The sequence below is a fragment of the Artibeus jamaicensis genome, unplaced genomic scaffold (assembly GCF_021234435.1).
Source record: "Artibeus jamaicensis isolate MK-2021 breed Jamaican fruit bat unplaced genomic scaffold, CSHL_Jam_final scaffold_537, whole genome shotgun sequence".
Taxonomy (NCBI): Eukaryota; Metazoa; Chordata; class Mammalia; order Chiroptera; family Phyllostomidae; genus Artibeus; species Artibeus jamaicensis.
This window is the reverse complement of record NW_026522047.1, coordinates 31,967,100-31,990,870: the sequence shown is the minus strand read 5'-3', so window position 1 is coordinate 31,990,870 and position 23,771 is coordinate 31,967,100. Positions and strand designations below refer to the sequence as shown.

Here is a 23,771-nt window from a genome sequence, read left to right as displayed (position 1 = left end):
GTGAAAGCTACATGGTAATTGGCAGCAGCTGAAATATAATGGTACACAGACACACACTTGATTTCTCGTGTAAATTAAAGGAAATGTTAAGTTTTCTGAAGGAAGTAAAACATTATTTTATAGGTGTCAACCAATACCACGTTAGGTAGCTGTAAAAGAGGATTAATTCGTTTTCCTAATTAAATAGAAAGAGGATTTCACACAGAACATGGAGTCGGAGTCCGATGTGATCTGAAGCAGTACTAATCTGCACAGAGAAAACGATCAGGACTACACAACACTCAGAAGGTTTCATTTGCCCCTTACTAACAACCCAGGTCAAATAAACAACATCTGCAATATTTAAAGGGCAATGGAGAACGTGTTTAAATTAGAGAACCACCCAGCCGCATGCAAAACATACCAACAGAAGATTCATAGCAAAGGGATGGTATTACCTCTTTTATGTAATTCCCTCAGGGGAATATAGTCTCCTCCCCCGTCATAAGGCAAATAAGGATCAGAAGAGGCATCCATGATTAGAATTTTTAAAAAGAGGAAGAAAAAGAAAAGCTTGCTAGCTTAAAAAGACAGTGGCATTTCTTCCACCCCTGCTGCAGCAGGCAAGGGAGATGCCATATTTGATGAGGGTTAGAACTGTATGTAGTTCAATTCGCTGAAGCAACTGTGTTCTTCCACAGAGGATGATGTCATCAAAGGGAAATTATTGCAGCCTCGTTGCTAGTGGCTACAATCTAGCAAGGCTTAGAGGCGGAACAGCCTTCTTAATCAGATCCTGCTACGTATTATGATGACTAAGCTCCAAGTATAACAGACAAAACTGGTTTGAGAATTTTAAAGCACTCACAATACAGCTTCCACAGCAGCGGTGGCGACTACAGTAAGACAACGGAGCATTATTTCTTTTTGACTTTAAGATAAACATAGAGAAGAAAAAAATTTTAATATAGAGATGTGAAAAGGAAATTCTGGATATAGACAATGCCCCTTTTCATTTCAAATGTAGGAAAATAGGAGCAGCACTCTCATAAGGTTGTGTGATTTTATAATATACAGTCTCGTCATGTGAGTCATAAAGAACTAGAATATATCAAAGGCTTCAAGAGGCTTCTTTTAAAAGTCAATTTTTAATGATCTCAGTGTACTTCAGACTTCTTTGTAGGTTAGGGGTTGAATGGTGTTTTATCTCACTAATCCCCTTCAGCAGGCTAGTGCTTCCTTCCTTCTTTCAAGAACTAGTAAGACATTCTAGCTTTTGAGGAGAAAGAAAACCTATCAACATAATAAGTAACTTGGTTATTGTTTGAGAGACAGGCGGAAAGAAATTTACTAGGGAGGGGTTTTCCTACTCTATCTCACTACTTTCCCACCTCACAAATACTTTGTGCTTTAAAAACAACAAAAGGCTTTTAGTAAAATGTATCTCAGGTTAACTTCTATAATGAAATTCAGAAAAACAGCAACTCTTTTTGTTTCAAACTGCCATTTAAAAAAAAAAAAGCTAATGCTCATAATTTTTATAGTTACCCTGAGGTAATTCCTTTGGACTAAGAGATTCTCCTTCTGAAATAGCAGTATTGTTACAGCAACACTAAATAAAAATGGGCTATTCATTAGAGGCAATTCCAAGACTCTTAAGAGGTTCTGAAAAATTTGTCTGCCTAAGTATTGAATGAGACAACCTTAAGGTCCAGTCCAATTCAAAGCATTCATATTAAGAACTGGGGTAATGAAAAAAGAGTAGACTCAGAGGGCAGTAAAGAGAAGAGAAAGTCTATTCACTTTGTCTAGTACAGTTTAGTTATTTGGGGTATTTTTAAATTTGGTTAAATAGAGTTTTCATATTTCAAAAAGTATGAACCTCAGAAAGACATTCTCATAAAATCCCAACTGGGATTTGGGGAAAAGGGTTTTAAGAAAGGAATATAGACTAGATTTAATGCCATAGAAATATTGTATCTAATTCTGATTCTATTAATATTTATATTACTGTTGTGATTTTTTTGTTTTTTATATTTTTTGAATTTTCTTGGAAATAATTTTTTAAACAAGGGAAGCTTTAAAAAAGAGCTATTAAATATGATTGTTTGTGATAAGTGATCATATAGTAGAATATAAACTATATTACTTGATAAGTAAGTTCTATTATAAAACTTAAAAAAATATATGCTATATGGCACTGATATATAATTTTACTTTTAGGACACTATTTACATTCTTTCATGCCTTTATATAAAATGAAAATCTATCTACAAGTTCTCCTGGTATTTTTAGACAGTGTCTTGTTTTTCCTGATTTACAACTTAGTCACAAAGGAAAAATGGAAATGATAGCTAGATAGCACTAACTAGAGGGGGAAGAATATCTTCCCCATAAAATACGATGGTATTGCATAAGTAAAAGTTTTGTATCATAAGTAAATATTTATGCATTATTTTTCGTTAACAAAATATGTGTGAGCATTTATACAATATATAAATTGTACATGTTTTTATGGAGTTCAGTTTAGAATGAGACATACCAAACTTAACAACTGTTATCGCTGAGGAAGGAAAGAGGTGGAGAGTGAGGAAGATGACGGCACATTTAGTTTTTACTCTATATAATTCTACATTGTTTTAAAATTTTAAACATATATCACACAATTAATTTTTTTAAAGATTTTATTTATTTATCTTTAGAGGGGAAGAAAAGAAGAGAGGGAGAGAAATACTGATGTATGGTTGCTTCTTGTGCTTTCCCAGCTGGCCTGCAACCCAGGCATGTGCCCTGACTGGGAATGAAACCTCAGTTGTTTGGTTCGCAGGCCCGCGTTCAATCCACTGAGCTACACCAGCCAGGGCTCACATTTAATTTTTTACATAAATATATTACTTTTGTAATACAACACATCTGTAAATTTTAATATTTTCAAGAGTAAACAAATGTCCACGTTTTTGGGGCCCATGGCTGCCACTTTTTCTTAAAAGGATTATTACTCAGGGTGAAGTGCTTCCCAATTACACTTTAGAAAAGGAAAGTAGGCTGGAATGTGTGGCCAGAGAGGACTCTGACACACACGTTAGATACTACCAGACTAATAAGCTGCATGACAATGAGCGTGGGTCTGAAGTGGAAAGAGAACAGAAGACAAATTCAGGAATCCTAGATACAGCTGGTGAAGCCTGGGGAGAAGCTCAGGATGGAACTTCAGAAGAATACACACACACACACACACACACTGAAGTGGTCGCACGAAAAGGAACTTAAGATTCACAGGGGGGAAGGTATTTCCACTTCCCCATGCACTTCAGATTCTAACTTCAACTTGACGTGGGATACTGGATTAATCACAACCTCTCTGAGGTATGTAAGTCAGGGAGGCTAGAAAGATGACAACAGATGATGGGGATATTCTAACTACGTAACTATAGAGCTATACGTAGAACATATATCAGGACTATAATATTATAACGTTCAAATGTTAAACCCTTCCTAAAATACATGATCCAAGAAATCTACAACATTAGAATTACTTCAAAAAATTATTTTTTGCCTTTAGATCTAACTACCAATTTAAGGAAATACAGAAAACACAGAAACATGTTAAATGACAGCTCAGGAACTTAAACCCAAATCAGGAAACAAATGACCAAACTTCTTCAACAAATAAATAGTAAGATAAAGAGGGAAGGGGAGGCAGGGTGCTACAGAATTAAAAACAAACAATTTTTATGAAACAATTGGGGAAATGTGAAATAGACAAGATATTTGATTTAAAAAATTATTTATATTTTATATATGATAATAATGTTAAAAGAATTCTTATATTTTAGACATGGAAAATATATAGTCAAAGAAAAACCAGAGCTGGACAGTAGTTAAAACAGTAAAAAAGGTTTTATTCAGGACCATTGCAATGGGGGAAAAGAGAGCTTCTTATAGAACTTGGCTCAATTGCCAATACAACAAGGAAGTAGGAATTCAGAGCCAAGAAGGGAATTAGGGGGATTATCAATAACAAAATACTAAGAGGATTTGAACTTAGGATAATGCTGGCCTTGAAGAATAAGTTTGGGAGTCTTCCCTCTTCAGATAGGTGTTAGTTCTTCTTTAACTGTCTGGTAAAATTCACCTGTAAACCAGTGTAGTCCAGAACTTTTGTTTGCTGGTAGTTTTTTATTACAGCTTCAATTTAATTAGTTGTAATTGGTCCTCTCAGATTTTCTGATTCTTCCTGATACAGTTTTGGAAGATTGTATACTTCTAGGAATGTATCCATTTTGACCAGATAAAGACAAAGACGACTACAAAGAAAGAAAATTATAGGCTGATAACCCCGATGAACACAGATGCTAAAATTCTCAACAAAATATTAGCAAACTGGATCTAGCAACACACTGAAAAGATCATACACCATGATCAAGTGGGATTAATTCCAGCAATACAAGGTTATTACAATATCCACAAATCAATAAATGTGATATACTACAAAAACAAAATGAAAGATAAAAATCACATTATCATACCAACAGATACAGAAAAAGCAGGTGATAAAATCCAGGACTCATTTATGATTTAAAAAAAACTTTCAGCAAAGTGGGAATAGAAGGAACATTCCTCAACATAATAAAGGCCATGTATGACAAACTCATAGCTAACATCATACTCAATGAGCAAAAACTAAAGGTGTTTCCCTTAGTATCAAGAATAAGACAGAGATGTCTGCTTTCACCTCTTATTCAACATAGCACTGGAAGTCCTAGCCACAGCAATCAGACAAGAAGAAGAAATAAAAGACAACTGAGTTAGGTAGGTGGAATAAATATTTTGCATTCATTTATCAGATAAAAAAACTGACAACCAGAAGTGATGGCACTGACTAATATTAAGGAGCTAAATATTAATATAACCTGTACCTTCCCTCCTGTGCCTTTTTCCTCCTGAATGGTACTCTCATTTTGGTGGGTCCCTGGGCAATATAGTTGTAACAATATGGATGAGTGATACAGTTCCTGTTACTCCACTGAATATCCCACTAGCTTCATAAGCACCCAGTTAAATCGAAACTTTTCTACATATACCTATATTAGTTCAATCAATAAAAAGGACAAGACTCCTAAAAATTATAAAATATGACTAAATATGTTAAATAGATGAACATTCTACAAAACAACAAGCTTTTAATGAGTGTCTACTGTGTGCAAGCGCATGTATTAAACATTGTAAGAAGGGTGGGTGAAATAAATTGCGTATGAGGGGATTACTAATATCCCCTCCCCACAAAGATTAGAAATAAGAAAAATCAGATTGCTCAAGAGTTAAAGTATATACTCAATATATAACAGAGCAGCTCTAAACAGAACTATGCAGACAATATAATAAGTAACTTATACTTTTGTAAGCCAACAAGAATTAGTAGAATTATACTAAAGAATAATATAGTTAAATCTAGGGGGACGGAAGGCAATAAACAAATAAGACAAATAAGGAAAATCAAGAAAGCAAACAGAACAGAAGCAATGCAGTTTACTATACAGAAGGGGCTCCTCCCCAAGCCTGAGAAGTCAGGTAAGGCTTTCTAGGGGAAATGAGGTCTAACCTAAGAAGCAATGTACAAGTAATAACTGGTATTGTAGGCAAAGGAAACATGTAGAGAGACCTGAAGATATGACAGACGGGCACATGCCCAAAGCTATTATCTACAAGGGCCAGGGCAAGAGTGTAGTAGGCAGTTAGGCATGAACAGAGTAGAAACACAGGCCACATATGGAATGTCACGAGGCAGAAAGCCCTGGGTGACTAGCAATGGGCAAAACTGGGAAAACAAGGTCTCATCCCCAGGGTGATCTTCCCCCCCAGCCTACTATTTAGACCCCTTAACCTTTCATATCATTGGTCATGCAGTTTGGACTCTCCCCTGACCTCTCCTCCCCTGGCATGTGGTTAGTCCTGTGGTAACCTCCTTAGAGGAGGTACAAGGGGGCCAGAGAATAGTCTCATAAGACTCCCATACAAGCCCATGAATGACTACTCCCTTAAGCATTAGGCCCTCAGGATAATGCGGTTCACTGGCATCAAGTATTCTGAAAAACGAAGCCTCCGATGTGTGTCAGCGTTTTGGTCAAACAAGAGATGACATTTAGGCCTCCGTTGTGTTTCAGCTCCAGGCCTGGAAACCAGACGCGACTGCACCATGGCTGGCATCAGGACCACATGCAATGTCCACTAGCTTCCCCTAGTGCAGACTAATCAGTAGAGACCACGACTTTGAAAGGACACACATGAAAAAGCTGATGACCATTCCAGTGAGATAATCCCTCAGGACCTCAACTAAGATCCCCACCTTCAGAGAGCACATAAAAGCCCTTAGGTCTAAGGACCCAGTACTGTCTCCATCTCTTTCTCCCCCCCCCATTCTCTCTCTTCACCATGCCATCTTCCTTTAGGTGTGTCCCTTTGCCTTTACTTCTCCTACACTCCAAGGGCCCTTTTTTCTCCAGCCCACACAGCCCAGGTGGCTCACTTCTTCCACAGCTCACTTATTCTACCTCTGTGACTTCCTAAATAAACTTTTGCTTACATTTGAGTCTTGGCTCTGACTTCTTTCTTAGCCAGAACTCAAGTAACGAGGCTGCCGAACCTAGCTCCAATTGCTGATAACATGCGGTGCGGTTCCACTGCCAAAGAGTACAAAAAACGTCCACTTGCCATATGACTAAATATCTGAAAAGCATAAAGTTTAAAAGCATAAAGCATTAATAAAATGTTTTCTGGCCTCCTACACTGAAATACCTACTTTGTAATAACTTGAAAGTTTTGGCTAAGTTTCATAAATACAGTTTTATAAACTGGTGACAATTTGGAAAATACTGCAAAGCATTAGGAAATAAACACCCAAATTCTAACACCAAGAGAAAAATCCTTATTTTGATATATTTCTCCCATCAAATGTGTGTGGGTGTATATAACATTTTAAGAGAACTGGGACCATATTACATAGACAGATTTTTATCCTTTTCATATAAGCCCTTCCATCCTATAACTTATATTACAACATAGAAAGTCACCTTATTTAGTTACCCAATGTGCATTTTGCAGTTATGTTATTTTAAAACAAAGCTCTCTGGTCAAGTGTACTTTATAGGCCTCTGGAGATCCCCAAGATCTATTGCAGGGGGTCTATCAGGTTAAAACATTTTCATAAAAATACATTTATGTATTTAAGTGATATATGTTATCAGTTTCCCACTGCTACTGTAACAAATTACCACAAACTTCATGGCTTAAAACAATACAGATTATTCTTTCACAATCCTGGAAGTCAGAAGTCTAAAATCAAGGTGTCTGCAGGACTGTATTCCTTCTGGAGGCTTCAGGGGAGAATCTGCTTCCTTGTTTTTTGTCCGTTTCTGGAGGCTGCCTACATTCCTTGGCTCCTGTCCCCTTGCTCTTACCACTCTAACATCTTTCATCAGACTCTAATCCACCCTCTTCCCTCTGTTAAGGACCCTTGTGATTACCAGGAGTCACCCAGATAATCCTGGATAATCTCTCCATTATCTCTTTATTAAATCAAAACCACTCAATAAATCCCTTTTATCTTGTAAAGTCACATACTTACAGATCACATAGATACATTACAAGTAATGTAGATGCCATTATGCAGTCTATACAATGTTGTTTGTCTTTTCATTCTATTTATGGTATTACAGCAATAGTGGGTACAATGGCTTGCATCTAGCACAAATCAAAGCAGTAGCACCAAAATATACTAGTAGTCATCAAATACTTTTCCTCATGCATGCCCCAAAACCAAAAGGCCTGTGACCATTCCAAATGTCCTACATAAAAATATAAAAATTTTCATTCTATTAAATGGCAACTCTTGAACGTACATCCTTTTAATATTCTGTGTGATAGATGGGAAGAATACGTAAAGTACTTTTGCTTATACGGTGGAACAATGGTTCCATCTTGAGAAAAATCACTCGTGGATTTTGGAGTTGTGGCTGCTTTTTTCATGAAACATCATTTTTATTCAAACACACAACTGATACAGAAACTACAGTTACTTGGACCTTAGTTTCTGGCAGACATTTTTCTCAAAATGAATCAAGTGAAACTGTCTCTTCAAGTAAAACAATAAACAGTATTTGTTGCCAATAATAAGATTTGAGCTTTCAGGCAAAAATTAAATTTGGAAATCTTGTATTCACCACTGTGCACCTGACAGCTTCCCAACATTTAAAGACTTATGATGGGACTGTGAGATGGGTGGCAATATTTAAAAATATAATGACTTTGTGTAATAAAATGTGTGAATACTAGCAAGATCTGAATAAATGTGCTATATGCTCAACTGTGCCCCTCCGACACTCCTACAATAAAAGCCCTCACACTAAGTACCCAGAACGTGACTGTATTGGAGACAGGGCCTTTAAAAAGGTAGTTAATGTTAAATGAGGTCACTGAGGTGGGCCCTACGCCAATATGACTAATGTCCTTATAAAAAGGGACTAGGACACAGATACACACAGACCATGTGAGGACACAGGGAGAAGACAGCCATCTACAAGCGAAGGCCTCAGAAGAAATAACCCTGCCGAGACCCTGATATTGTGCCTTTAGCCTCTAGGACTGTGAAAAAATAAATTTCTGTTAAGCCACACAATAGATGGTACTTTGTCATGGCAGTCCTAGCAAACTAATATATCAGTGAATTGATTTCCAAATGACTAATACGTGATATTATAAAAGCATGCATGGGTAATAAAATCCACTCAAGAGCACAAGACAGGCCAATGCATTTCAATTTCACGTGGCATAAAATGCTCATTAATATGGTTTCAGTTTCCACACTGCAGTTAACCTTTAAGAAATTACTATTTGTCGAGTTTTGGTTTAGTATTAAAGAAGAATATCCAAAATGATCTGAAAGGACATTTAAATGATTCTTCCTTTTCGAACTATGTATTTGTATAAGGTCAAATTTTCTTATATACTTCTTACAAATGCATACTGGTATTCTCATACAGTTGACCCTTGAACAACTTGGGAGGGGGCGTTGTTAGGGGCACCAGCAACTCTACTCCACCCTACAGTCAAAAACCCATGTATGACTTTTGACTTCCCCAAAACTAATAGCCTGTCTGATGTTGACCTTACCTATAATATAGTCAATTAACGCATAGTTTGTATGTATGATATATTGCATTCTTACAATAAAGTTGCCTAAAGAAAATGTTATTAAGAAAATCATATGGAAAACAAAATATATACATATTTTATGCATTCATGACATGCCTAACTTTTTCTTAATTTTTTGATTTTCCTAGTCTACATACTTTTTGGTTTTATCAAATCTCAAAAGAAATCTTTCCAATATATTTATTGGGAAAAAAATCCACATACAAGTGAACCTGTGCAGTTCAAACCCACTTCGTTCAAAAAGCAACTATATATGTGTATGTACATGCATAAGCACATATTTCTTATATGCTCCAACCAACCAATGTATCACAACAAATCAAACACAGAAGCAACAAAGACTAGTTTTCTATCAGGCTAGCCGTTACTTATAAAAACGTGAAACAATGCCACTCTTCTCTTATTTTTATTTTGGAGAATATAGTTATTTATAAATATTATTAACATTATAATGTACTGAGTTAATGTTATTTTAAAATGAATTAATAAAGTATTGAAATTTTTCTTTAAATTTTAAATATGGTAAATATTAATAGCTGTAATGTACATTTTTTAAAAAAGCTTGTTAGAGTCTTTAGTAGTTTTTTAAAAAGATTTATTTATTTATTTTTAGAGAGAGAGGAAGGCAGGTAGAAAGAGAGGAAAGAGACATCAGTGTGAGAAACATCAATCAGTTACCTCTCCTGCACCCCAGGGACCCAACCTGCAACCCAGGCATGTGCCCTGACCCAGAACTGAACTGGTGACCTTTCACTATGCAGTAGGAGGCTGAACCAACTACGCCACAACAGTCAAGGGCTTCGGCATAACCTTTTAAGAATAAAGAGATTTTGAAAACAAAAAGTCTCAGAACTATTTACTCAAAAGATATAGTCAAATATTACTCAAAGACAGGCATCTTGTGGATACTGGGAGAATGCTTTATTCTTTTTAAATGTCTGTGATAACTACTTCCTTTCAAATTTATCATAGCTAAAATTATCATGACCTTGTCACATGGAATATAAATTTTAGACCTTTTATTAATCTCTTATATCTTCTGGTAGATACAAAATTATTTTTTAAAAAAACCTCTGGTGTTAGGTCAACTAGTTCTCCATATCGGAAAAAAATGAATCTGAACCCTTAACTCATATCAATACAAAAATTAATTGCAAGTAGATTATAAGTGTGACAGACACAAAAAATAAAACTAAAAGAAAATGGGAAAAGATCTTCATGACCTTGAGGTATGGGAACATATCTGAAAACAAAAACACAAAGAGAAAAGGAAAAGATTAACTAGATTTTATTAAAACTGGCAACATATTCATTAAAAGATACTACTAAGAGTGAAAAGATGTACCACGGACAGGTAAGAAATTTGCAATACATATACATGAGAAAGAACCCATAATCAGAATGCATAAAGAACTCTTTCAAAATAGGCAAACAAAACCCAAAAAAACCTGGAACGAGCACTTCAAAAGAGGCGATCTAAAAAGCCAATGAACACACAGAAGGCACTTCAACTCATAAGCCATCTGCAAATGTAAATTAAGATCAAAATTCAAGATGACTGAACCCACACTAGAAGAGCCAAATTTTTTTAAACAAGAACTTGTGAAGACGTGGAACAAACCAGGCGCTCCCACAGGAGTGGTACCGTGTGTGTGCTGCAAGCGCTTTGGAAGCATCTTCGACAGTATCTGGCAGCACTACGATCCACATACCCTGTCACCTAAGAATTTCATTCCAAGACATAAATGCACAGAACTGTCTACATAATGTGTGTGAAAACATATGTACATGAAAATTCACAGCAGCATTAGTATTTTATTAACAACCACAATCTGGAAAAAAACCCTCTAAATATCCATCAACAATGCAGAATGGATAGAATAGATACATTGCAGCATGTTTACACAATGGGTACTACAAGGCAATGAAAACAGATTAACTACTGCTATAGTCAACAACATAGGTGAATCTCAAAACATTGGTAAAGGACACTGGACCCAAAAGTTTATATATAAAATTCCATTTATATAAAAGTAAATACCTGAAAACTAATGTACAGCAATAGAAATCAAAATAGTAGTTACCTTTGAAACTGGAAGGGGAAACAAGGGAAGATTCTGGGGGTCCTGATAATGTTTTCTTTCTTGATAGAGGGGTAATTATATGAGGTGTTCACTTTGTAGAAATTCATCAGTTTCCACACTTAAAATTTGATGGTGGTTGTGACAGTTAATTTTGTGTGTCAACTTGACCAGACTAAGAAATGCCCAGATAGCTGGTAAAACATTATTTTGCATATGTGTCTGTGAGGGTCCTTCCAGAAGAGACTGCACTTATTTGACTTGGGAGACTGAAAAAACATGCCCTCACCAAAGAAAGTTGCCACCACTCAGTTGATGGTCTGAATAGAACAATGAAGCAGAAAGGTGAATTTGCTCTCTGCTTGAGGTGGCACATCTGTCTTCTTCTGCCCTAGGACATCAGGGCTCCAGGATCCAGGGCTCAATCTGGGACTTCACCACTGGTTCCCCTGGTTCTCAGGCTTTTGGGTTTGGACTAGAATTATACCAGCAACTTCCCTGGGCCTCCAACTCACAGGTAGCAGTTCATGGGACTTCTCAGGTTCCACAGTCATGTGAGTCAATCGCTCATAAGTATCTTCCTACATATCAGTATTAATCCTATTAATTGTTCCTCGGAGAACCCCGATTACAGTTGTGTATATCTCTGCGTCACGTTATGTTTAAATTTTAAAGTTCATCCAAATACAAGGCTTTCTTTTGGGGTAATGAAAATGTTTGTTTGGAACTGGAAAGAAGCAATAGTTGCACAACACTGTGAGTGTGTGAAATGCCACCAAATGGTACACTTTAAAAGTGGTTTTACACGGATCACCTCAATTTTTAAAAAGTTACTCAAAAAACGCAAACTCAATAAAACAAAAATATACAGGTTCATAGATTATCATGACTACAAATATGAAGAGTTGTAAAGCCAAACTTACCAACTACTGTGTCACCATCTAACAAGTTGTCATCTTCAGAAGTCTGGAAGTCCATAATGACACCTGCTCCATCTAAAAGCTCCTCATCACTACTCGCACTGGTTATGCTGTTATAGCTGTTTCTATAGTAACCTCTATGGAACAGTTGCTCAGACTCCATTGAGCTGTCTGGTTATCTGAAAAAAGGAGAAAAATTGTTTAAACATTTTCTCAACCCATAATAAAAATTATCTAGTACATGACAGAAAGAAACTTCTGATATTTGTATTGAAAAAATATTAAGTTCATTCACTGTAACAACGGCTCAACATCTACCATGTTAAGTCTTTTGGGATGATTTAATAATTCTATTTTCACTGTGCAGCTGTAAAATAGAATTAAGAATTTCTTTAGGCAGAGGTATATGAGTGAAACAATCTCCAAGATCGACTGTTAAGTTGAAGAACAAAGTACAGAGAAGTGTTTACAATACACTACAACATATGTGAGGGAGGGGGTGAATGCAGTGTATCATTGCAGGTACAGACTATCTCTGGAGGGATTTCCAAGAAAGTTGTCCTCAGGGGAAAGGAACAAGATGGCTGAGGTACCAGGTCTGAAAGTGTACCAGGTCTGAGGGTACCAGGTCCCTTGGCATATTTTAAGAGAGGCAAGTACAAGTTTTAAATGCTGTAATTTAAATTACTTTAATATTACCTTCATTCTTTTTTCATTAAAAAATTTAAATCTGCAGAGCCCATTGTCAAATAGCAGTCATGGAAAATATAATATGTAACAATTCTCATGTTTTCAAAGCAGGTAGTACCAAATAACCATACGTTTTTATTGGTTTACTCATAGTTTGATATTTTAAAAATGCATCTACCTACTTGCTCAACATCAAAATGGTACACATTAGCAATCTACTTGGAAGGTTCATGTGTAGGAGTTGAAAGACAGTCGTAAAAATAGCCAAACCAGTAAGCCTTGTAAAACAAGACTTACTACATATGTCATAATAAGTATATACAGGAAATAAAAGATGAGAGGAACTAAGCATACTCTAATTTTAGCGCTGAATTCTAGGAGTGAAGACTTAAAGTGTTTTTAAGACAATCTCTTGTCCTCAATAAATTTTTCTTCTGCATATAGAAAATAACATCAAAGAGCTATAATAATTTAAAAAATATTTGTAAAGCTTTTATATATATTTTTTAGAAAAATAAAATATCACTATTTTAAACAGATTTAGCCCTGGCTGGCATAGCTCAGTGGATTGAGTGCGGGCCTGCAAACCAAACAACCGAGGTTAAATTCCCAGTCAGGGCACATGCCTGGGTTGCAGGCCAGTTCCTAGCAGGGGATTCACAAGAAGCAACCATACATTGATATTTCTCTCTCTCTCTCTCCTTCCCTTCCCCTCTAAAGATGAAAAAATAAAATCTTTTAAAAAACAGATTTAATACATCCATTTCCTAATTTACAGAAAGTAAAATTTTGAGAGCTCCTTGGAACATATCTCCATTCTCAGTATCTGGTGGTGACTGGTACATAATACATAGATAATAAATGTCAAATTATTTATTCAAGCAATGAGGTAAACGATCAGTATTAACCTGGTCTTGGAACAATAACAAAAAGCTAGCACATATGTTACGAAGTGTACGACACCATTCTGCGTGGCGTGGGCCCAGTGGCCAGTAGCAAACATTTACTGCAAAATAACTTCCTAAAATCCATGCTGAACCTTCCTAGGACCAGGGTAACCGGTCCAATCACTTTTGCCCTTTTCATTTGCAAATATCCCTCTTCTGTGATGTGTGTAGCGACACTAGCTCCTGTTTCCTGTAAAAGGTAACCACCTAAAGTGAACTTGTGCATAGTAAATGAGGACCACCATGTAATGTGCTGAGAACCCCATAAAGGCCTGTCCTGGCAAGAGCCACTGGCTTTTGCTCCCCTTGAGAGAAAAGCCATGCTGTCCCTTTCCTTCCACCAGACTCGGTAAGTCCGTGTGAACGTCTCATTTCATCTATAATGACGCGGACACTGCAGGCCGGTGTCTGCCTCAACAAAGAAAAAATTAAATATGTACTGCTTTATAACTTCATTAATGTCTTATGGTTACCTCTACCAAAGATGGCCTATTATTACATATTGACATTTTTTAGAATGTACTAATTAAAGCAAGAGTTTAATATTTAAGGTAAATGTTAAGACAGAATAGAATGAAAATAACCGTAGTAAGATTTTTGCAATGTCCAAAAAAGCAATCAAATTAAGTATTATGGCTCTTCAGTAAATAACCAAAGGCTTTTTAAAGAAATAAGCATTAATAGTTTGAGAATCATTTTAATTTTGATGTATCAAAGCATGAAGGCTAAGATTTTGCAAAGAACAGACATTCTATTCCTCCCTTCTTTACCTGATAATCCGTCTAGAAGGCCTTTATACATATAACGTGAATCAAATAAACATTAGTTACAGGTTTCATATCACTGAGAAATCGCTCTAAAATAACTAAAACTTTCTATATACTGAGACCTCAATCAGCAAGTTCCAACATATATCCTCCATTTTATTCCTAAAAGCTCCTCAAAAACCCTAAGTGTGGCAACTTAACTCTTTCAAAATGTTTAAAAAAACTTCATTTCACTAACACCTCTGAGATATCTAGAACTCCACACCTTTCTTTATAACAAGAGCAACCAACTCTGTTCCAAAAGTTTATTAAACTCACGGCTGCATAGGTTAGTATTTCCATAAATCTGATAACTTAAAAAAACACACCAACTACTCCTATTAACCCAGAAACCTTTCGACCTGCACTGTCTGTTCAACGCAGCCACTAGCAGGGAAACACGGCCAGTCCACACTGAGATGTGCTCTAAGGTAAAACACCCCATGGGTTTTTAAGACTTTACAAGAAAAAAAATCAAGTATTACATTAATAACTTTATAATGATTGCATGTTGAAATAACACTTCAGATATATTGGGTTAAATAAAATATATTATCAAAATTAATCTCATCATTTTTTTAACCTTTTAACGTGGCTCCTAAGAAGTTTAGAATTGCACATATGTGGCTGACAGTTAAAGCACAAATGTTTTTATGGGCAGCACTACCGAAAAGTACTCAAAACTATGACAGCATAAAGGAAATAGAAAGGAGCAATCTGGAATCAGTGTTACATCTTTTTAAGTTCTAAACGAGATTCCCAGGCTGGTCCCCAAACGCTATTTAAATCATAACACAGCACCTGAAATTTTGCATGTGAAAACAATACTACAGCCATCTTTTCCTTTCTAATTGTCCAATACATATTCGAAACATTATGATAGACACATAAGAGCTTGCAAATATTTTTGGAGAGTTATGAAGATTATAGCAATAAACTGATGAAAATCTCCAGGGATAAAGCCTGGTTTGCCACGTTAAATTCTGGCATGATCTTTGCGAGCTCTACATGGTAGCCGGTGTGGTCTTTTCTAAACGCAAGTCTGACCAGTAATCTCTCCCACTGGGAGAGATTAGTCTTAATCATTTCTCACCACCCTTAGCAGACAAGAGGCAACTAACTGACAAAGCCCTATGCAGCCTGGCCTCTGCCTAGTTCTCCAGCTCCATTTTTTTTTTTTAGCGTGTACCTCTTGCAGTATTCTTGGCTCACTAATCTTTCTCTCAGTCCTACCAGGCTTTCCTGTCTCTAGCCTCTACTTTTATTGATTCCTCTGCCTCCTTCTCCTCTTTAATCAACTCTCCTGCTCATACTTCAGGACAAGTATCCCTTTATTCATTTAACAAATTCTTAAACAAAGTTTACATTAAGCACTAACCTATACGGGTCACAAATTAACTCATTTGATATTTGTCTTTAATGCAATCACAACCCTAAAGTTTAGGTGCTATTATTATTCCCATTTAACAGAGGAGGAGACTGAAGCACAAAGAGTTTAAATAACTTGCCCAAACCATGCAGCTAGTAAGGAAAATCTCCCTTCATCTACTTACTACCTGGGCAGACCTTTCCTGACCAAACCAGATTTTCACTGTTACTTCTTACAGCTCTCCTTTTCTCTTTTTTGGCACTTATCACAGTTGTAATATTGTACTTATTTATGTGATTATTTAAATAATGTCTGTCTTCCCTTCTAGAATGTATCATGAGGTCTGGCACTGTGTCACTTTTTGCTCAACATTACATGTTCAATCGTTTGCACAGCAACTGGCACATACCACTTCTTTATTTTTTTTCTTACGAAACTTTTTGAGATAATTGTGATTCACATGCAGTTGTAATAAATAATATAGAGAGATCCTCGTACCCTTTACTTAGTTACCAATAGTAACTTGTAAAACTATAGCATAATATCACAATCAGGATACTGACATTGATAAAGTCAAAATACAGGGCATTTCCATTTCTTGTTGTCCTTGGACAGCTACAACCACATTCTTCCAGCACCCCTCCCACCTCTTCCTTAACATATGGCAACCCGTAATCTATTTTCTATTTCTGTAAGTTCACCATTTAAAGACTGTCACATAGCCCTGGCTGGTGTGGCTCAGTGGATTGAACGCCGGCCTGTGAACCAAAGAGTCACAGGTTCAATCCCAAGTCAGGGCGTGTGTCTGGATTGCAGGCTGGGTCCCTGGTGGGGGGGGCACGTGAGATGCAATGACACATTGATGTTCCCCTCCCTTTTTACCTCCCTTCCCCTCTGTCTAAAAATAAAATGAATATAATCTTAAAAAAAAGAATGTCACATAAATGGAACCATTCATTATGGTACTTTTGGGATTCACTTCTTGTAGTCAGAATAATTGTCTAGATTCATGTAGGTCGTTGTATGTATCAATCATTCTTTCCTTTTTATCACTGAGTGGTATTCCATGGTATGGGTGTACCAGTTTATTTAACCATTCACCCAATGAAGATCCAGGCATGTGTCCTGACCAGGAATCGAACCAGTGGCCTTTTGGTTCATAAGCCAACACTCAATCCACTGAGCCACACCGGCCAGGGAACACATCTCGTTTTTTTAAGAAACTGCCAATTTTATATTCCAACAAACAATGTATAGGTTTTACAGTTTCACCATGTCCTTACCAGCACTTGATGTTGTCACTATTTTTTATTTTAGCTATTCTAATAGGTGTATAGTGATCTCTCGTTGTTTTAATTTACATTTTCCTAATGACTAATAATGTTGAACATTTTTATACACTTATTTGCTATCTCCATATCCTATTCAACGAAACGACTGCTCATATCTCCTGCCCATTTTTTAACTGGATTGCTTTTTTACTGCCGAGTTTTATATTTTAAAATATATATCCTAGGTACTAGTCCTTTGTCAGATATGCTGTTTGTGAACATTTTCTCCCACTCTGTAGCTTTTATTCCTTTTAAGCAGGCCTATCACAGATCAATAGTATTTAATTTTAGTGAAATTTAATCTATCAATTCTTCCTTTATGGACAATGCTTGTGGTATGAAAACTAAGAACCCACCTCGCAAAGATTTTCTTCTGAATTTTTTTCTAAGTTTTATACTTTTATATTTTACATTTAACTCCATGATCCACTGAAAGTGAATTCTGACATAAGGTTTAAGACATAGCTTGAGATTTGTTTTGGGTTTTTTTGTTTACTTATTCTGTTTTTTGACATATGGATGTCCAATTGCTTACAGCATCATTTGCTAAAAAAGTTATCTTTCTTCTACTGAATTGTTTCTGTGCCTCTGCCCAAATTAGTTGTGCATATCTGTGTGGGTCTACTTCAGCATTCTCTGTTCTGTTACAATGATCTATGTACCTCTACAGCAATACTACCGTCTTAATTATAAGTTCTGAAAACGGATATATTAATTTCTCACTATTTTTATGTTTCAAAATTATATTAGCTACTCTAGGTTCTTTGCCCTTCTATATGAATTTTAGAATAATCTAGTCTATATCTACAAAATCTTTCTGGGTCAATTAACATTTCTAGCATGAATGAATAACAAATGCATAACAAATTCATGGCACACCTCTACTTAGATGTCATATGGGAACTCAAATTCAGCAAGACTGAATAAGTATTTGCCCCAAACTTACCTGCCCTCCTAATCTCCCCATAGGAGTTTACAGGATCACCATCTACCTAGTAGCCGAAGTTAGTTTTCAGAGATGCTTACTAATTCATTTAACAACCATTTACTCATCAGTGAACATATACCAGGCACAAAGCCAGGTGCTGGGGTAATAAGTAAGATATGCTCCCTGTTCCCAAGGCAGTGAAGTTAAAGACAGACAAATAACCACAGCATAGTGTGTGAGTAGTACCACCGGAGAGCTATGCACAAGGTATTTGATAATTAACACTGAAAAGCAATAGCATGCTGCCTGGGAAAATTTGTGAACAGGTAGTAACAGAGGGAAGGTTTCTGTTGAGTACTCAATAATAAGAATGAGTTACCTGGTCTAAGTATAAATAGAGTCAATATAGGCAAAAAAAATGTGCAAAAACAGCAGCATAGTAACAAAACCTGCTTAGGTTTGGGCTTATGGAAGAGAAGAAAAAGGGGACTAAAGAGTAGTGGGAGAGATGAATACAGGCCAGGTCAACTCACGTCATGCTAAGGAACTCATTTCATTTTTGCTCATTTATACACTTAGAAAACCATTAAAAGTTTGAAGAGAGAAACCACACATCAGATATGAACTTTAGCAGACCAATGCTGGCAGTACTGTGAAAGACAGATAGAAGGGCAAGAGACTGAAGGCTAAAGATAGGGAGAGAAGTTAGGTGAGGTGATCCTTATTATAGTGGACCCTTAAACAATTCCAAATATATAAAATATCAAGGACATACTGAAATAAGGCATAGCAACTTGGAGGAGTAGAAAGATTCTGAGAAATATTTAAGAGGATATGGTAACTAATAAAATGTAGGGAATAGTAAAGAAGAAATCTTTAAAATGGTAAGGAAGAAGCATTTTAATATAAGAAGAGTTTTCATTTTAAGAAATATGCTAAGTACTGAACACATTAAAATGTGACAATAACTTGAAACAATAATTTATTCATTTACTAATGTTTATAGAACAGCTACTAATGTACCAGAAATTGTAAAAAATATTAACACAATTTCTATTATTAATAGCATATTTGTACACAACTTACAGCTTTCAGTAACCTTCAATATAAATTACTTTACCATGCCCAAAAGGGATGTGATATTTTCCCATAAATTACTACACATCTACATAATAAAAGGCAATGTATGACGTATCACAGAAGACACAAGAATTGTTACAAGAGCTCAGAAAAAAGATCATATTCCACTGTATTTGATGATGAGAAACCTTCTTTGGAAAAAACATGCATAAGTTGGACCTTAAAAGGTCAGTGGGATTTTATGGGGCAGAAATGGGTGAAGAGGTTGTTAAATAAAGCAAAAGTATTGGCTTGCATCAAACTATAGAGCCAAGAAGGCAACAAATACACTTGGAGATGAGGATGTGCACAGAGCACAAATCCAGTCAATGGTTTCATGCTCAAATAAGCATGAGTAATAAAGCATATCTGCATCTAGAACTGCAATAGTTAACAGTGTAAGAATGATTCTTGAGAAAACCTGTGATGAGCATTAACTTCCTAAACAAAAATTGTGAAAAGCTTCTCAAATTGATTTTACCATGGCACAACGTCATGACACTCAGGTTGTGACATCACAGTAGTTAAGAATTTATTGACACAAACTGTCGATTTATAACTGATTTCTCCCAAAAGTTAACATTACTTGATTACTGTCATTTACTGATTACTGTTAATATGAACTGTTAAGTTAGCTGGATGTCCAAATTGCTATGCCTTATATTTTTCTTCAAAAAGGTATGAAATGGATAACTCCTAAAGGAAGTAGTTGTCTACTCTGAAGAAAATTTCCTTGATTCATAAAGAATATTAGAGCCATGCCAAAGTTAAATGCCAGATGATTTTAAAAGGATAAACACACAAATACAAGGCTCAGACTATAACAAGGGAAAAAAGTAAACAAAATCCAATAAAAAGGTGCCATGGAAGGCTTACACTTTGAAAACCAAGTAATTTTCACAATTTTACAAGACAAAATGTTCGACTACTTCCCATGAGGTCAAGAAATATATTTAATTTGGTGCCAAAGTTGCAGATCAAAATCTTTCCATATTTTAGCAATGCGGATGGCCAGTTTCCCCACATGCTTTCATCCTCCATTTTATATTTAACTAAGAAACACTTATCTTTAACAACCAAAATGAATCAAAGGTACAGTGTTTATGTGAATGTGCATATGACAAAAATGCAAAAACAGGGTTTATTAGAGTGGGAGAATGAGAGTTTTAAAGAAAAAAAGAATTCCAGAGTTTCTGTAATTACTTTTATAACTGAAAAATAAATTAACCCAGCCACCTCTCTCATCCTATCTTTTCTTGTAGCATTTTAATTAGTCTTGCCAGCATTATAATGTGGCCATTGAGAGCAAGAGCTCTGAAGTCATACTGCCAGGCTTCAGTCTCAGTTCTAACACTTACTGAATCCTTGGGCAAATTAATTAAATCCTGTACGCCTCAGTTTCTGCATTGGTACAATAGGAACACTGGAAAGGGCCTACTTCATGGAGTTGGTGTGCGAACTGAGATACTGTAATCTACAAAAACCACTTAGGAAAGATCCTGCATCACAGAATTCACTCAACAAGTATTAACACTTACTATGTCTTAAGTTTTAGATCACTGCTAACAAGTTTGATTAGAAACTTAGCTGAAAGTTCTACAAAGCAGTCATAGTAGCCAAAACCCATAGGATACACTGGATACTGCTTTGATATATGACCCACCACAGAGATCAAATCTGGCTTCCTGAGAGGTCTGAAAATTATTACTATCATGTCACAACAGGAAATGGAAAGCCAAAACACCAACGTGACCTGAAAAAATGCCAGTTTACTAACAAAAATCATAACCTCAGCAAATCTGCTTCCCTGAACTGTCTACATCCAAAATGTGGTTAAATATTTGCATTCCTATCAAGCACCATATTGTTGAAAACACATGCTAGAACAACTTCCAAGTAACGATGTACGTACTAAGCATTCAGACACTCTCCTAAATCATTTGACCCATTTTTCAAGCAAAGAATCAAAGTCTTTGAGTTATTAAACATGTGGTGATCACATAAGGTATATAAATGCAGAATAAGGCACATAAAACTGACATTGGTTAAATCACTTCCATACAAACCTCATCAAGAAAAAATTTCTAAATTAGCTCTTTGAAGATGAAAAAATCATTTTTGGAAAGATTTAATAACCAATGACACAAGCCACAATGATAGTGCAGTAACTGAATGCATAGATCAAAAAAGTTTACATAGTTTGCAGAAATGAACTTCTGAATTACCAAAAAAAAACACCCCAAACCCTGGTATGCTCACTGTTGACTCAATTGTAATAAATGTTCATATATAAATGTAATTGTTTTCTATGTGTTCCAGTTTTAAAATGTTACACAAACGAAGCACATGCAAAATTAATTTGACATTCTAAGGAAGCTTCTGGTCCAAGATCAAAATACAAACGTTTTACATATACACATCAACCTAAAGAAATTAAAACTCGATATGTACTTCAAATTTGGGCAAATTTAGAGAAAGTAAATCCCACTCTCTGAGTTCAAGTTTAATCTTTTCCTGCAACCTACTTCCATTCTATTCAAAGGTCCCTCGATGTCCCCTGGACCAAACGGGTGAAATATTACAGTGTGTTCGAGGGTATATAGCTCATCGGCGTCGATTTAACATCATGTAGGTACATTTGTTATACATAAACCAAGATAACAGCCTTGGCATCACAGTTGACCCAAAAACCGTGAACAGGACAGCTAACGAATTTTCACTCACAGAATGCAACTCACCTTGCAGCTCAGAGGCATAGCAAAATCGTTGGCTGTTTTCTGCACTGCCTTTGGACTCTGCATCTGTTTCAAACCCAAAACCTAGCTAACCCTGGGAGCTCCACCTGAAGAAGCTTGACACAACAAGAACTATCGCAATTTTTTAAATACCTGGAGTTTTCTACTGAAGAGGTTATGGAAATTTTGCCAGGTGGGACTTTTTTTTGGTCCTCCTCCAAACACAGGAGCAGCATAAAGTTAAATCACCTTGCGTTGGGCCCTGGGGTCAACCTGCTGCTACCCCAAATTAAAAATAACCTCCAACATCACTTTCTTTTTAAGAGACTAAAACTGAATCCATGGTCTAACTCAGGATTTAGTAGAATGGCGTTCAACCCACCACACCCTCCTCCCTCAACAGGCAGCCGGATTCCAGCCGCTAGCGAACTTAGACTACAGGAAAGGTGCCGCTGGTTCCGGAACAGAGCGGCCCCGACCCACGGAAGGGAAAGAAAAGCCGCAAAAAAATCCACAGCCCGACAGGTGCGCCGGCGCGTGACGTCACCGCGTAGACGTGAACGGCCGCTCGGCGTCCGGCCGCCCCAACACCTCCTCCTCCTCCGGCCAAGCCAGCTCCGCAAAGGCGCCTATTGGGCAATGCGGAGACAGGGGGTGGGGCGCTAGGAGGAACCGGCCGCGGGAGTGGGGAGCACCCGGCAGGAGGCCGCTCTGGGTGTGAAGCTTTTCCTGTGGGTCGGCTAGCGTCACTCCTTTTTGCTGTTTGCCCCGCTGGTGACCTCGTGAAGGGACTGGAGGCGGCTGCCTCCGGAAAAGGTGTTTCCGAAGTCTAGAGACGCGCGCCTCCAACAGCGCCCTCGAGGAGCTGCACTTCCACGCTGGGGAGAGAAGACAGCGTCCCAGAGCAGCGCTTGAAAGGCCGGCAGGCGTCGATCCAGAGACTGAAAACCAAATGCAGCCGTCGCCGAGTGCTAGTAACTAACTCTTAGACCGTGAGAAATGTGGGCCGTGGAATTCAGACGAGCAGCCCGTGTCGTCTGTGCTCACAGGTCGCAGGCAGGGAATGCAATGGGGTCACGTTGCCTTGTACGTCGCTGCAGGCTTTGTGCCTAATGTACAAGTAAAGAAAACCGATACCCCAAATTTAGCCATTATGCATTTTCAGAAATAATGCTGGCAAAATATATATTTTGGAGAAAATATATACCTTTTTTCAAAGTGTAAATTCAACTTATTATAAGTGAATATGATATTGAACGGTTTGCATCGTGGGCATGACAGGATGTCACCTAGATTCAATAAAGCTGCCATATTTGCGTCATTTATATTTGGGTGTATTTTGCCCCCTGAAGCATGTGGAAGTAGGGTGTAGACATAATACTTTACCCCCTGTATACTTTTGTATGCATCTACTAAAAATAACAATCTTTTCAACACAATCAGAATACTATTATGGTCTGTGAAACTAAAGGGCCAAGTTATCCGCTTCCAGTACTCCTAAAATACAGTGGTTGAAGAGGCAAAAGGTAACAGTTGTAGGTTTTCCAGTTCAAAAAGTAGTAGAAAGGAAGATGGAGTCACTGTTCTCAAATGCACAGCCACCTAACACAGGTGATGAGAGAGTGCCCCTATCTTCCCCATTACAGTAGTTGGGAG

The 23,771-nt window shown here is 36.9% G+C and overlaps 1 protein-coding gene across 4 annotated transcripts in view; it reads right to left on the bottom strand.

Moving 5' to 3' along the window:
- The window catches only part of CLCN3 (chloride voltage-gated channel 3), a 71,509-nt gene extending 48,925 nt beyond the window's left edge, over nucleotides 1-22,584 (bottom strand). Inside the window, exons 1-2 of one of the 4 annotated variants that reach the window (XM_037133968.2) lie at nucleotides 22,119-22,584; nucleotides 12,194-12,369 (exon numbers count right to left, since the gene is read on the bottom strand). In XM_037133968.2, the coding sequence (XP_036989863.2) occupies nucleotides 12,194-12,353 (160 nt within the window). In that variant the 5' untranslated portion in view covers nucleotides 12,354-12,369; nucleotides 22,119-22,584. Of the gene's footprint in view, nucleotides 1-437; nucleotides 668-12,193; nucleotides 12,370-22,118 lie in introns of those variants that run through there. The other 3 variants (XM_037133979.2, XM_037133973.2, XM_037133982.2) reach the window with 3 other exon arrangements.
- Nucleotides 22,585-23,771: the final 1,187 nt, after the last annotated feature.